The sequence below is a fragment of the Lissotriton helveticus genome, chromosome 12, assembly GCF_964261635.1.
Source record: "Lissotriton helveticus chromosome 12, aLisHel1.1, whole genome shotgun sequence".
NCBI classification, from domain to species: Eukaryota; Metazoa; Chordata; class Amphibia; order Caudata; family Salamandridae; genus Lissotriton; species Lissotriton helveticus.
In genome coordinates, this window is record NC_136073.1 from 636103270 (window position 1) to 636119749 (window position 16480).

Consider the following 16480-nt stretch of genomic DNA (forward strand, 5'->3'; position numbering starts at 1 on the left):
TAATATTTCACTTCGTGCCGAGCCCTTCCCCTAGGTCCCTCGCTCAATGGGGGGTTCAGTGCACAGTCAGCAAGCCTCCTCCCCTCCGTGCTATCTTGAACTAGCGTCTCTTACCGCACCTAGGGCTCAATCCCAGTAGCAAGTCGCTCCGCTTACCATGAGTCGATTCGCCTCGCCGCAAACACTCCACTCTACGCGCTATGCACCACCACGGGTTGCAGCGCCTGTCACTCCACGGTCAGCGTGTTCAGCGTGTTCCTGCACTGGCACGCAGGGTGTCCAACTGTCTATCTGGGGATGTCCCAGAGACGATCGGGGGGGGTCTCCCCTCACAGACTTCTTCTTGAGTTTGGGGTCAGACGCTTTCCTATACCCCAAGGCAGGAAATCGTACCTCTGGCACTCTCACCTGTCTGATCCTACTGGCAATGGCTGTTGACACCTCCCCGCAGTGGCTGGGGCCAGTCACTACTCCTCTCACCTCCAACCGGCATGTAGCCAAGGAACTCGTCTCCTCACAGCCCACACAAATCCCTCCGGCACCACAGTCTTTAAATCGCTGGTATCACACCCCAAATCTTAGCGCACTGGATGCTGCAGTCTTCCTGGGGAGCACTGCTCTTCCGCTCGGCGTGTGCGGCCCGTCCGTCCCGATGAGTGCAGCTTGAATGCCAGCGGGGGGAGAGGGGCTCTGCAGCGTGCCCCAAGAGTGCTATTGTCCTCGAAGCCCCGCAGGTCAAACGCTCCTCCGTTCCGATGCGGGGAATCAGCCGCAATCACACCTATGCGGGGTTAGCAGAAGCGGGGGGGGGGGGAAAGCGACAGCGATCGACGCACCTCCAGCAACCCGGCACCCTCCCAGCGTCGCAGGCCGAGCACGTCCCAATGCCGGCGCAGGGCACAGGCCGCCCGCCGTCTCGCAGCCTCTCCGCAACTCTCAGTTCGCTCCCCGTCCACTTTGCCAGTAATCATGCACCGTGCCAACTCATGCCACTCCAGCGCCTCCAGCCAAGATTAGCTCCAGTCCTGCCAGGCAGCTGGGGAGGTGACCAGGATCGTCCTTTCGTTACCACCACTCTCGCCCCAAACAGCGGCCCAGTCGCCTCGTGTGAGGCCACAGACTCAAGTACTTTTAGCGGCTGGTCTCGATCCTCGGAAGACTCCGCCTCCTCTCACGGGTCCAGCTTCAATCCCGTAGCGCAAGCGCCGGGAGCAGTGCACACTCCCGAGTTTCGCACTGCAGCAGCAGACAGGTCAGTTCCTTCAAATAACTATATTAACAACCATCGATGACTCCATATGGCAGGATAATTTATAGGATATTGTCACCGGGTGGCAGGAGCCTCACATCAGAGCGGCCATCTTGCACACGCGCTCCCTAGCGCCCCCCCACTTGGACAATTTCTGCCCCCACTCCCCACATCTAGGGCATTTGCAGCAGCAGTCACATAGAACCTGTTAATCCTGCCAGCTGTTAGATAAGCTCTAAGCAGGATATAGAAATGACCTGGCATTTCTAGACATAGCTGGTATATGTGCTACAGTCATATCCTAGTCCACATCATTAATTTGGAGCTCCAAGACACTCTCCTATTTTATTTTCAATTCGGCAAGAGGAGAAGAATATTTGCACGAATTGCACAATATAGATACCAGATCGCTCTTACACACCCTCTTACATATCAGAGCTGTTGACACATCTGATGCGTAGCAGGCTCAGCATCTCCATTTCGCTGATAATTCCTTATTGTTGCAATCATTGACCTGTGTACTAAAAGTTGTCCTCTAGGTATATCAATTTCTTCAGTCAGTTCTTCAAACCTAAGTAATACTCCATCCAGCTATACCCCAAGCCATCATCTTCTCAATCGGATCAATTTTTCGCAAAACACAATACATGAATTAGAGACTCCTTCACCTAAGCACACAGTCAGTAATTAATATCTGTTTCCACCTTTAGTCTCCTGTTGCTGAAACCTTACAAGAGATTCAGCCAAAACCATGGTCTTAGTAATTCTCTCTTTTGTTTTATAGTCTGTGATAGGTCGAAGTATTTTTGCTTTGTTTTTCATTCAAATCGTACAACTGTAGACATTCCACGAGTGGCTCCTTGGCTCTAGTACAGCCTTATCGTGCTTGGCTTCTTGATCAGATTTTTGTAAGCACATGACATATACCTCAAAGTTTCAAGCCCTTTAATTTTGATTGCCACGCTAAAATCTTCAGTGTGCTAGGGGATCCATATATATGTTTTGAGCAATGAACCACAAAGGAAGCTTGTAGCAAATGGCATTGTTGCATCAGATTGACTTCTAAGCACACTTGAGTTAGCACAGTGTTAAAGACAGGACTTGAAAAATTCTCGCTCGCTATGGCGAGCCAGTTTTAAACCGGACCAGCTACTTTTAGGGCCTACTCACCTGTTCTGTGAGTTGACGTCAGGTGTTCTCCTTTCTCGCAAGATGAATGAGCAGTAAAGGTACCTTTAAATCTTGTTATCCCATGACTTTTGCTTGGCTTTCAGTGACGGGGTCAAAAGTCAGTGTGTCTTCCTACATTTACTTTTCTTTCTGCGACTGAAGTTAGAGGATTTTGTAAAGTAAAGTCTGTGACACACGCACTGTGTATAGCATGTGAAATGAAAGGCTTTAAAATGTCAGGCTTTTTTTCTAACATGAATAGCTAATAGGTTAACTGTTCAAACATTTCACATATATTTTACTAGTTATGAAGACACATTTTTGTAATTCTGTAGTGAAAAAAAAAGTTTTTTTATAGGAGCAAAACATTTCAGAGCACTTTACTTGGTGATATGAAAACTTTGAATATTTTTGCTGAAACCCAATTTCCAAACATTGTTTATGCGCTGTATAGTTTTATCAGTAAAACTGCATGTTAGTGGGAACGTTCTGTGCCAGTTCAGTGGAAATGTTCCATCTGTAATGACTGTGCACTACCATGTCATGCTTTAGTGATATATATTGATGAAAAGTGAGTATTTACATATGAACTAGGAAATATTCCTTCACCTGCGCAGATGAGAATGTAATTAGTGATCTAAGAGACAAGCCATTGATCATGTGTACCCTATATGTGGACTTGGTTCATATTATACATTGAACAAACGTTTAGTCTAGTAAATAAAAAGGAGTATTTTGTACGGCAGAAATAGTGAACTTGCATATATATATATTTTTTAAACACTTTATTGAGAAAATAAAAGAAAAGGTACAAGGCATTGATAGAACAATCTTTGGGTCCACGATAAAGATTTACCAAATGCAGCAAATAGAGTGCGCAGTGTGCACAGCCCACTTCCCCACATCCACACAGAAGTACAAGGATCGTCTCAATCATGAAGCATCGTACATTTAGACATAATACTGTACAGAGTGTAAGTCCGCCCCACTCGGCTTCGTGCAATAGAACAGGCATATCTGTCCATTTAGGGCAGGAGTGTGTCATCAAATCCAGAGACATCCAATATTTGGTGTCTATCACGCTGTAATCCAATGGTAGAGGATACACAGATGTCACCTCTATTTCTGTCCACCTCCCCCACTTTTGGTCCCATTTATTGGGGCACCCTCTGTGCTTAAACACGTCTTTCTCTGCAATCATTGCCCTGTCCATGTCAATCGCCCAGTCCCTCAAACATGGGGCCGCCGCCACACCCCACCTTTGCTCTATATTCCGTTTTGCACCGGACCACCCCATTGAGGCCCATGTCTGTTCAACCTGTGTGAGGTCCGTGGCTTCCCACATGTTGAGGAGACACAGTCGGGGAGAGGCCCCTAGAGATTTACCACACACTCTCTCCATCTTCTTGGTGATCTTTTCCCAGTACTGTTGCACCTTGGGGCATTCCCACAATACATGAAAGAAGGTGCCCGGTAGGTTACAGCGCCGAAGGCACAGAGGGTCAGGTCTTCTACCCATTTTAAACAAGGTCCACGCGTCGAAGTAGACGCGGCGTAGGATTTTCAGTTGAACCAGGCGCAGTCTCAGTGGAATGGCCACCTCTCTAGGGGAAGCCAACGCATCGTGACAGTCCTCATCTTCCATGTCCCCCAGGTCCACCCCCCAGCTCTGCCGCAACCGGTATATAGGGTCAGGACCTTTGTTTAGTAATTTCTTATAGGTGAGGGATATGGCTTTTGTGGGCATACGGTCGAGTATCAGTCTATCCTCCAACGAGGTGGATGCAGGCAAAGAACAGCTCTTAGGTAAAGCAGTGGTAATTGCATGGCTGATCTGTAGATATCTGAAGGCCTCGGACTGAGCTAGTTGATTCTTAGCCTGCATATTTGCAAACGTTGCCAGTTTACCCTTCACCCACATAACTCCTACTGTCGAAATCCCTATCATGTCCCACCTGGCTAAACCAGGGCACTTGCTAAGCTGACCCAACATGTCGGGCTCCCAGAGTGGCGTGGGCTTGGTAAGTGTGTTATTCCAACCCCATTTTTAGTTGACTCCGTGCCAAGTCTCCACTGTGCATGCCGTGGGCCCTGAGAGGTGACGTTTGCGGGGATTTGTGTAGAGTGCCCTGTTGTATCCACTCCATCCCTGGAGCCAACAGTCAGTACGAAAGTTTGGGTCATCATGCTCCCCGTGCACCCATCCATTAATTGCGATCAGTTGAATGCTTGATAATATAGGTTTATATCTGGCAATGCAATGCCTCCATCTTACCACCCCATCGTTGAGTGCTATGCAGGGGGCATGTCCCTCCCATAGTAGGTCTCGCACTGTGTCCTCCACACCGGCGAAATAGGTATCAGGGATCACGTTGGGGGAGTTCTGCAGCACATAGAGAAAGCGAGGGTAGCGCCTGCATTTTAAAAAGAGCAGCCCTTCCCAGGAGAGTGAGGGGGAGAGATTGCCAATGCTTGATGTCAGATCGAAGACGGGTCAAGGGCATGAGCAAGTTAGACTCGTGGAATAAGACTGGGTGCGGAGTGATGAAGATACCAAGGTATTTGAAGCCCTGTAAAGCCACTGGTATACTATATCCCTTAGGGTTACACGGTGAGTCACCCCAAAGGACATAAAGTTGTGACTTAGCCCAGTTGATAGAATAGCCCGAGTGGGCACCAAATATACGGAAAATATGGAGGACTTGGTTGAGGGACCGCGCAGGCGAGGCTAGATAGAGGAGGATTTCATCCGCATATAAGGAGATGCGGTCTTCATGGTCCTCTGTCCATTTCAGACTCCTAATTACCGGATCCCCCCCTGATCCAGACCGCCAAGGGCTCCAACACAAGCGCAAAGAGAAGGGGTGACAGGGGGCACCCCTCTCTAGTGCCTCGCTGCAGTGGAAAGGATCCCGATACATGGTTGTTGATGATAACCTGTGCGGCGGGCTGTGAATAGAGTAGTCGGATCCACTTAAAGAACTTGGGACTGAACCCCATCCGAGCCAAAACCGCAAAGAGAAAGTCCCACTCGATGGTGTTAAATGCCATAGAGGCGTCTAGGGACAACAGGATCACATCTTCCCTAATGGTGCCTATTCTGCCCAGGAACCCATTCAAACGGTGTAAGTTCAAGGCTGCGTTCCTTCCTGGCATGAACCCAGATTGATCGGGATGCACTAGCAAACCAGCAGTCCTCTGCTGGTTTGCCTGGTTTATGTATAACCACAATTGATGCCATCCTGACTTCAGGTGGTAGAACCCACACATCAAAACTTTCAGTATACATGTGTAAGAGATGGGGAGAGAGCCTGGATGCCATTGGTTTGAAAAGTTCAATTGGGAGCCAGTTGGGTCTCATGGCTTTACCGAAAGCACATCTAGAATAGCGTTCCGAATTTCAATTTCCGTGATGTCGCCTTCTAAGAAGTCCCTGTCATGTTCGGACAAGCAGGCAACTTTAATAGTTGACAGAAGTTCGGTAGCCATGGCGGACTGGGACGTCTCGGCAGGTGTGTACACTAATGAGAAATAAGAGGCGAACGTGTCCATAATATTTGGGGGTCAGTGAGCAATTTCCCGTTAGCCCCACGGATCGAGTGCACCAACCTAGATGCTTTTTCCTTTCTCTCCAACCAGGCCAAAAGCCTGCCCGTGCGTTCGCCATGCTCATATATTTTGTGCCGGATGGCAGTATATCTAGCTTTAGCCGCTTCAGTCAGAAGCTGATGATAATCTAGGCGCACCATGTCTAGCAAGTGTTGCACCTCCAAGCCAGGAGCAGTCGCCTGGGCCCTTTCTTTAGTGAGGATTTCCTCCTCTAGCTCAACCACACGCTTTGTGAGTTCTCTCCTATGCCCCATCATAAGCGACAGAGCTCTGCCCTTTATAACAGCGCTGAACGCCCCCAACAATACTGATGCTGAAGTGACCGACCTCACATTTTCAGTGAAATAATAGTCGGCGTCTTTGAGCAGTGCCTCCATAATGTGAGGTACCTTAAGTACCCAAGGGTGTACGGTGAGAGTAGAGCGGCGCTTAGGTTGCCCCATGGTTAGTATCTTAAGAATCGGGGAATGATCTGTGATTCCACGAGCAAGGCATCTGGACGCAGAGAAGAACTGAATGTCTTGCGCAAGTGTAAACATGTGGTCAATCCGTGATTGACTATTGTGAGCCCCGGAATAAAAAGTAAATTGTGCGGTGGTAGGGCTAAAACAACGCCATATATCCACTAGACCCAGCGCTGATGAAAACCCAGACAGCTGGGATCCCCCTTGAGGATCACTCCGAGGAGGAACGCGATCCCTACAGCCTTCCATTGCCAGGTTAAAGTCACCCCCCCAACACCAATAGTCCCACTGGAAGGTCAAGTAGGAGCGCTCCGATATCTCGCAAAACTGGACGCTGTATTCCAGAGGGGGCATAAACAGACTCAACATTGATTTCATGCCCCTCCCAAGTGCCCGAGAGTGCAAGATATCTACCCTGGTCATCCGACCAAGTCTTGTTCACAATATACGGACACCCCCTATGCACGAGCACACCCGAGGTGAACCCTGAATGACCGACCAGACGATAACCCCATCTATTTAATGTCCCACATGAATTGCCAAATAGGTGTGTCTCCTGAATCAGGACTATGTCCGGCACCTGGCGCTTCAGGTACTGCAGAACTACCCCCCGTTTGATCTTGTCACCCAGGCCATTGACATTTCATGTAAGGAGTTTTAGCTCTAATTGTGATCCCATGAGTGCATGAAACGCGGGCAATTTCATGCCGAAGACCAGGTAACAGGCTCAGAAGAAAGCCATCGTGGTTCCAGGGCCAAGTGGGCATGCAATGTGGGAAAATGTAAGTGCACACAGCGCTGTGAGCCACTCGCTGACAAGCAGATCTTATCATAAAACCTGGGTGTGTATGCCATGGCGATGTGGGCTGAGTCAGAAAGTGAAGTTGATGAACTAATTGTGAATAAGTGAGGAAGCGTAAATCTAGTGGACCCAGCAACGTGAGAAATAACAAGAAGCAATATCGCTCAAGTACCAAGAACAAAACATAAGGAACAACCCTCCCACCCCCATCCCCTACCCCACCGCCCACCTTGCCTCCCTGCGTAACGGGCATACTACCCCCAGCCACCTCCAACTTGCAGAGTGCCTGTCGCCCACCCTCGACAGATTAGGGAACATGATACAACCCCACTCCCTGGAGCATCTATGCTTAAAGACGCTAACAACCCTAGCCATCAGACCCCTTAGCGTGTAGTTCCATCATCCTCAGAGAACCTGCTGCGATAACATGACAACAGAGCCAACACCCCCGCAGCAAGGCAGTAGTCGATAGAAAACGTGTATATATTCAGTGTACAACATGTCAAGACAGTGCAAGGCATAATGCATTCAAGGACAGTCTGTATCTATATATGGCATGCTCAGGGAGCCCACCGACTCTGTTGGTAGTCACTTATACTTGCTGTTCTGTGTGCGTCACCCTTCCGGGCTTTGAGTCGTAGATTCACCCCCGGGCGGTGACCCCTGCTGCTGTCTTTGCCCACCGGTGGCCCCAGAGCCACCCCCGGACCTGTGGGGCAGCTTGCCAACAGTTCTCCAGCCCTCGAGACAGTCCCATGCGTCCACCGGTCTAGTGAAGAACCACAGTTTACCAACAGACTCAATCCGCAGCTTGGCTGGAAACAACATAGCGTACTTGATTTCTTGATCCCTCAACGCGCGCTTCACTTACAGGAAGCTACGCCGCTGTTTCTGTACTCGCAGGGTGAAGTCGGGAAAGAAGGTGACTTTCCCATTGTCAATCACTATTGGTGGGGCCGCCCTCGCCGTCTGGAGAATGGCATCTCTATCGCAGAAATTAAACACCCTTGCCAGAAGGGGTCGGGGGAGCACCCCAGGCCTAGGTCTACCCCCGGGTACACGATGTGCACGTTCGATTGGAAAGCACTTAGATAAGCCCCTTGGCTGAAGCTGCTGGAGAATCAATTCCCCCAAGAAGAGGTCAGCCGCTTGACTCTCCGCCCGTTCCGGCACACCCAGGATTTGAACGTTATTGCGTCTCATGCGGCCTTTGTAGTCATCAAGCTGCAGGGTCAGCTTCTCCTGTGCATTTTGAAGGTCTGACGCTTGAGGAGGTCTGTATCGGTTTTCAGTCTTTTGTAACTTCCTCGACAGCCCCGACCCGGTCCGACATCTTCCTCATGTCAGTTCTTATCAGGGATACCTCTGCGGCAACTGTGTCAATACGGGCTTCAAGGGAAGTACGCACCGTCGTTATAGCCGATAGAATGTCCTGCAGTGTAGGTTCCAATTGCTCCCCCGGTGGCTTGGGGTTCGACTGCTCCCCCTCATGGCCCTTTTGCCACGCGAATTTATCCAGCTTAGCTTGAACAGCATTATGACCACTGCGGCCGGACGCCATTGTGCCAAAGGTGGGCCCAAATTGCCAAAGAGAGGGGGGATGTCAAGCCCCGCCAGCTACTCTCCGCCACCTGCAATGGTAGTAGCCCACACCGGCCTGTCCGTTTCCGCCGGCCAGGCTCTCCCCACCCATCCAGGGGGGCTCCAATAAGCACTGCGCGTCAGTAGCGTGGGGGGGACCGCCACTCGTTAGGGGGATACACCACTGTCAGATGAGGATGCAAGTGCGAACCTATCCCATCCACTGGAGACAAGGCGCAAGTGGAGCCCCCAGGGTCTCGCTCCACCCCAAGGCATCAGGGGGAATACAGGCCAAGTCACAAGGAGTCTGGGTTATGGAGCGACCCCCACCACACACAGAGGGCCCGACGTTAAGAGACACAGTTCCTTGGGTCTCGGTAGGGTTTTGCTCGTCACAGGGTAGTGTAGCTGGACTCACCGCTACTGTTGCGTGCTGCTGCTCCCCGTAGAGGCGCCTCTTGGTGGATGTGGCGGGCGCAGCATGCCAGAGTTGCTGCCGTGAGGCTCCACAGGCCACGCTGAAAATGCGTGCCTGCCGCTTGGGTTTTTCCAGAATATTGCCACTCATGGGGTGCAGGAGAAGTCAGGCCGCAAGGTGAGGGGTGGGAGCGGAGACGGCTCCAGCACCGCAGGGACCGATAGGCCAGGAATTTCAGCGGAGCCCCCGCTGGCCCGACTATAGGTCCTCATCAACCACGACTCAGCCGCGGCGTCGATTTACGTGCGTGCCCAGGAAGGAGCAGATCGCACACAGGTCTGCAAGAGCCTCCGCCACGGACCGGAGGGCGTTTCCACGCATAGGCACCTCCGATTGAGGCCAAACTCAACCTGGACGTGGGGCAAGATGTAGTAAGCAGCCAGGCTCCACTTCAGGCGATAATGGCCAGAGCACGAGTAGTAAGGACGGATGAATCGGGAGTGGCGCGACGGAGCTCGGCTACCGTGCAGCCATTCCCCTCAGCAGTTGGCCACGCCCCCGAACTTGCATATTTGAAGGTGCTCTCTTATGTGATAATGAAGAAAAAAGCAGCTCCATTAGACAAAATATTTGCCTAGGCAAATTTGAGACCAGTTCACAGGTCAAGACCATTACAGTTCAGGCCAGTAGATTATTCAAATTACTAGACCTGAAAGGTCTAGTAACATTTCTATGATTTTTGAGCCCTGATTGGGTAAGTGAAACAGAAGTGTATATGTTTGACATTGTGCAATATCCATCCATCTGGCTACTTATCCATGCAATATTACCATTACATAAGTACGAGTTGGCATTATCCTGCTAGCTACTGCAGGCAACATTGGTCCTTAGTGAACAGGCAGGTAAGTAGGAGCATTGGGTTAAAGAGGTGTTAAGTGCCAGTGCAGTTGACTTTAAAGATGCTAACTGCATGCTTGAGCCGCCTCATTCTTCAAGTCATACTCCAAGACACAGAATATGGTAGTTGTGGTACAACAAACACTACACATCTACATATCACAGTATCAGGTTAGTAGTTACAACAATGCATTGTAATGAAAAATGATACTATCATAAAAGAACATAAACCCCGCTATCTAAATGTCTCAACATAAAAATCCTCTGCTCTTAATAGCATAACATTTGTTAATCGGAGCGATCAAAATAGTCTGTGATCAAAAACAGTCCACAAGCAAATATTGATTTGAATTCATTATCTGAATCCAAATGATTACTATATTGATTTTGTGTTTATTAATCCTTAAACTATTTTCCATGCAGTGGCTTTTCTGTTCTTTTAATGCTCTCTGCACCCCTCCAGGAGTCCTATCCAAAACTACATTGTCATCCGAACATTGCAGATTATTCACATTTTGTCCAGACACTTTGTGAGGGAAAGGATTTGCAACTGCCAGCTCCTCTCCAATATCCACTATATAATAATGAAAAAGTAGAGGCGCTAAAATGCACCCCTGCTTCAGGCTCGTGTTTATAAATATTTTCTCTGTGGTGACCAATCCAAGGGATAATAAAACTTTTACCCATGTACGTTAGTATATACTAATAATTGCTCTAAAAAAAAAGGAGAGAATAACCGACTGTTCAATTTTTCCTCTGTCCATGCATTTGAATGCTATAGCAAAACGTACAAATGTATCGTAAAAGGAGTTTGCCCTTTAAGAGCTAATAAATTATTCTATGTGCTGCAACCCCTCTGTATTCCTGTTTGAAAATATGTTATGAGCCCTTCCATTTTGGCTCAATCTTCTAATAGTTTGTATAGGAGTTTAGCATTAACTTTGCACTCTACGTCTAACAAAGTGTAAAGATGATAGTTAAGATAGCTGTCCCTTTTATGTAGTGGAACCAGTAATGAGTCCTGACGACTGACTGACTGACTGAATTATTTTTTAAGCGCTCTTATGCCGAGGCGTCTTGGCGCTGTGAGATGGAAGGGAAGTAGAGAGATGGTTACAGCATCGTGAAGAGCCAGGTCTTCAGCGCTCTTCTAAAACTTGCTCTGTTCTTTTCCGAGCGCAGTGTAATGGGCATACTGTTCCATAGCTTGGGGGCTAGATGGGAGAAAGATCTACCGCCCCACCGGGCTCTCTTTATTTTGGGCAGTTGGAGTAGGTCTTGACTACAGGATCTTAAGGTGCGCGCAGGCACATAGCGAGGGAGAAGGTTGGTGAGCTCCTCAGAAATGTTCCCATGCAGCGATTTCTGAACTAGGCACAAGGCCTTAAATTGGATTCTACGCCTAACTGGGAGCCAATGTCCTTCCCGTATGGCTTTAGAGGTGGGGTGTCTTTTGGGGAGGTTGAGTAGGACTCTTGCCGCTGTGTTTTGGATGGACTGGAGCCTGGCAAGCTGTTTTTCACCTGCTCCCAAATAAAGAGCGTTACAATAGTCCACCCTAGACATGATTAAAGCTCCCACCACTGTTTTCCTAAGAGAAAACGGTATATAGGGTAGGATTTTCCTAAGTACCTTCATTGTGTAGAAACATGCCGAGATAACCTGACTAATCTGTGCTGTGCAGGTGAGATCCTTATCTATTATGAAGCCTAGATTTCTGACCTTGTTGGCTGGGACCGGGCAGCTGCCCGCTTCTGGAGGCCACCATAGGTCCTGGTGTGAGGGCTATAGTCGGCACGCCATAATCTTTCCTGGCGCCGACATTTCAGTTTAATTAATTTCACCTCAGGGGTGTACCATTGTGAAGTGGCTGAGCGTTTCCTGGGCTTCTTAGTTTCCTCAGGGACTAGCTCATTCACCGCGTGGCTAATCCATGTGTTGAATATGTAAGCTCCATTATTACTATCACAGTTCTCGAGTGAGGGAAGATCTCTTGATAGAGCGTTCGAGAGTTGAGCAGCTTCGAGCTTCTTCCATGGGCGGGTTTTTATTGGGAGAGAGAAATCTCTCCGCCTGATGTTTACGAGAGTTGTATTAAGGTTAAAGTGAAAGACTGTATGGTCAGACCATGGAACTGGGGTAATTGAGGTGACCTTTAGGTGCTTGTTATTAGTGAAGACCGCGTCGAGCGTGTGGCCCGCTATATGAGTGGGCCCTACAACTAATTGGTTCAGCCCGAAACTACAAGTTTTCTATTAGGGTGGATGTTTCCACAGAATTATTCTCCTTAAGGTGGAAATTAAAATCACCTAGCACCGTAAATGTTGGTTGGTCTAGGGTAGATTCCAGGTAACTTAAAAGGGCCTTGGTGAAAGGACCTCTAGGGCCTGGGGGTCTATAGAGCAGGAGGCCCGCAAATATTATTTGGTTACTCAGTTTGACAATGAAGGATATGGACTCGGCCTCCAGTCCGTGTTGCGGGAGGATGCTTATTTTAAAATGCGAGCGGTGAATGATTGCTATTCCACCGCCCATAGATCCCGGTCTGTCAGCATGTACCACGGAATAGTCCGCGGGTACTGCTGTGTTCCAGTCGGGTCCTGACGCTTCCGAGGCCCAAGTTTCCGTTAGGAAAGCTAAGTCTGCCGCGTTATCGGTTATTAGTGCTTCTATTTCATACTTATGTTTGGGCATCGATCTTACGTTTATAAGGATGTTTTTTAGAGTCCTTATATTACAGTTGCGCTGGTTATCCGCGCCTTGGTATTGAGTGTGGGGCCTGCTTGCCACTGTGCTCTGACTCTGCAGGCTAAGGGGGGTACACAGTGACTTTCCCTGTAGCATGAATCCGCACGCGGAGCACTTGTGATGTTCCAGCATGCCTTTGTCATGCAGTAATAGCGCATGTGGGCATGCGCCAGGCCTTAGAGTGGTTAATGCTTCTAATGAATATATATTTTTCGGTAAATGGGCAGGGATTTGGGCACTGGGCACTGGTCCGGCGCGGACGGGCGCAGACGGTCTTGCCTTAGGCGCGCCCGCTGCGCGTCCGGGAAAACATAGGGCTAAGTAGGCTCGTAGCCCGGAAGTCGCGACTGCTAGAGGGCGTCCCACCAGTCCCACCACACCTAAGATGGCGGCTATGTGGCCTGATAGGTTTTTGGATACAAACAAATAGAGGGGGAGAGAGAGAGTCAGTGGATTCAGTCTCCCTTGGTAATGCGAATAAACAGAATGGAATCCACTCAAGGTGGTGGTGGTCCCTAAAGTGATGGGGAACACACAGTGTTGTTTAAATGCCCCTCACACACCAACAGGCCCCTTGGTGTCATGCTTCATCATCGGGGCCTTCGCACCCCTCTACGGGATGCGGCGTGCTACGATTCACGACTACGTAGGAGCACTAAGTAGTGAACTATGTGAGGGGGTGTGTTACTAAAGGAAAAAGTGAGTGAGGTGAGGTGAAAGTGAATTACTTAAAAAATACCTGGCACGTAGGGAAAAATGTATTTTATTAAGTCCTCGGCTGGTATTATTAAAAAGGTGCAGAGTGGGGTTGTAAGTATACGTGTTAGGGTATTACAACCATTTCAGAGTGTCAACATGTTTCGGAGCGCAGGGGCTCCTTCTTCAGGACAAGGATAAGCACATATCCTCACCTTACTCACATGCAGATGTAAAAGTGTTTAAAAAGAAATTACAACAATGTGTAATGTACCTAACAATGTTTATGTGTAGGTGAGTTCAGTTGCGCCCAATTGGCGTTGAAGAAAACCTGTAAAAAGAAGACACAATAAACACATTGATCTAAAGTTCAAGAACTAAGGAAAAAACAGTTTCTCTTAGTACGTACGGGTGATAGGTAGAACCCAAAATGAGGTTCAAGAAACCCTGTAAAAAAGGCATTAGAGGGGTGCGAAGGCCCCGATGATGAAGCATGACACCATGACACCAAGGGGCCTGTTGGTGTGTGAGGGGCATTTAAACAACACTGTGTGTTCCCCATCACTTTAGGGACCACCACCACCTTGAGTGGATTCCATTCTGTTTATTCTGATAGGTTTTTGAACAGCCCAGTTATCCCTCCGCTTCAAACGGGACTTCCCGCGGCAGAACAGGGAATTGGGTGTCAGGTAAAAGATAGTACAATTTTTCAATCAATTGTGCAAAAGGAGGCTATCGGTTACAGACGGCTAAGCAAAGTACAATTTCCAGTCAATTATGCTGGCATGTGCAAGGTTAAAACAATACAGTGGTAAAACGTTGTAATCACGATTTTAAAATGTAATTTGTTCTGGCAACAGAGTTAGTTCAAAGCTTAAGGAAAGCGCTACCCGCTCTGCTTGCTTCCGTCTTAGTGCTGAGCCTCCGGCCGAGTCCTGTCTAAATAGGCTCGTAGCCCGGAAGTCGCGACTGCTAGAGCGCGTCCCACCAGTCCCACCACACCTAAGATGGCGGCTATGTGGCCTGATAGGTTTTTGAACAGCCCGGTTATCCCTCCATTTCAAACGGGACTTCCCGCGGCGGAACAGGGAATTGGGTGTCAGGTAAAAGATAGTACAATTTTTCAATCAATTGTGCAAAAGGAGGCTATCGGTTACAGACGGCTAAGCAAAGTACAATTTCCAGTCAATTATGCTGGCATGTGCAAGGTTAAAACAATACAGTGGTAAAACGTTGTAATCACGATTTTAAAATTTAATTGGTTCTGGCAACAGAGTTAGTTCAAAGCTTAAGGAAAGCGCTACCCGCTCTGCTTGCTTCCGTCTTAGACGACTACTGTGTTTGTACAGTACCTGTATAATGGGAGAAAAATCTGTGTCTGTAGTGAGTTAGTAGCTTAAACACTGTTGCAAGTATTCCATTTGGGCTCAGTGCGTCATTACTACTGATGGTTTAATGAGCCACACACACTTCTCTTAAGACATTCATACTTTTCACAAAAGCATGCACTGATGGAGTTTCTGTCAGATATAATTTTTTGTATTGATTGATATTCTACAAGGGTTACGCATCTCTTCTCACATTTCTTTCCTTCTGATAATGTTTGGTTTACCATTATTCAAACCTTTCATGTGTCTGTAAATCTAGATGCTTCATTTAAAGGAATCTAGTTTCGCTCCTCCCGCTTGCAGCTTCTTCTCAGAGTTTCTTTCTATATGTAACTCTTATTGAAGTTATTTAGGTTTTTCAAAATTGTAATGTTTATATATGTTTTTACTCGATGCGTTATTAAATTTGTTCTTTAGGTCCTAATTTCTTTAATATGCCCGATCTCTGTTCTAGGCCCATTTGCTCTATGTCCAGGAAGAAGGACAGTTTTTAATTGTCCAGGAAAGACGAATTAAAAAATGGCCATGTCTGAATGCAGTTCCTTATTTGCAAATTGCTGCTATTATGTCCTCCTTATGTAATTGAGTAATTATGTAATTGAGTTCAAGTATTCAGGGTACTCATGTTCCTAATTTTGCTCTTCATCTTTTTTAAGAGGTTATATGTCCATTGATATCCTTACCTGTAATAGTGCTTCATTTCTCAAATGGTTATAAATTAGTGCTATATTTTTAGGAAAATGGGTGCGTGCAGTTCAATTCAAACACTCTTTATTATGGTTTCATAAGAACAATCAAATATATAAACCATCTATAAACAACATATCCAACTGCATCAGACATAAATAATTAAGTAATGCCTTAAAAGTGATAAAAAAGGGAGCAGTATAAGCACATACGTTTCCTAATCTTTATATCACAAATCATAAACACTACATCTGCGAGACATATCTCAACAGAGTCTAGTTGCTGTAGGTATAAAGGTGCTGGCTTGCAGTTCCTCAAGTGTGTATTATTTAGTAGCGGTCTAGAATAAAATCTCCTTGAAGCTTTATAATACTTACAGAGCCAAAAAAGATGGAGCCTTGATTGAGTTCAAATGCCTTCACATGGGCAGCCTGGTGCCTCTCTCATCCAGGAACATGTTTGGAAAGGTCACCAAAAGATGAACCAACTCAAAGCGAAAATGTGTCAACATAAGTCTGTGCACTGCCAGATATGCAGGCACCTCTCACACCACTAGGAGCAAGGGCCCTGCCTCCAGGAATGATGCAAAGCCCAGCAGGGCTCTGAACATTGGAGTCCTTACCAGCAGACAATGTGCCCCATGCTGCGGGAGATGCAAGTGCCTCTCATGACTCTAGAAACAAGGACTCTGCCTCCAGGTGAGCTGCAAAGCTCAGCGGTGTTCTTTGTCTTGGAGTCCATTACCTGCCGACAACCCTATCATTCTCCTTA

At 47.8% G+C, this 16480-nt stretch overlaps 1 protein-coding gene across 4 annotated transcripts in view; it reads left to right on the forward strand.

Moving 5' to 3' along the window:
- Positions 1-16480, forward strand: part of LOC144798262 (zinc finger protein 713-like) — a 291631-nt gene that overhangs the window by 12567 nt on the left and 262584 nt on the right. The window contains exon 1 of one of the 4 annotated variants that reach the window (XM_078669024.1): positions 14618-14737. The exons of the other annotated variants lie outside the window; for them this stretch is intronic. Within the exon in view, the coding sequence (XP_078525150.1) occupies positions 14642-14737 (96 nt within the window). The 5' untranslated portion in view covers positions 14618-14641. Of the gene's footprint in view, positions 1-14617; positions 14738-16480 lie in introns of those variants that run through there. 4 annotated transcript variants of the gene reach the window in all.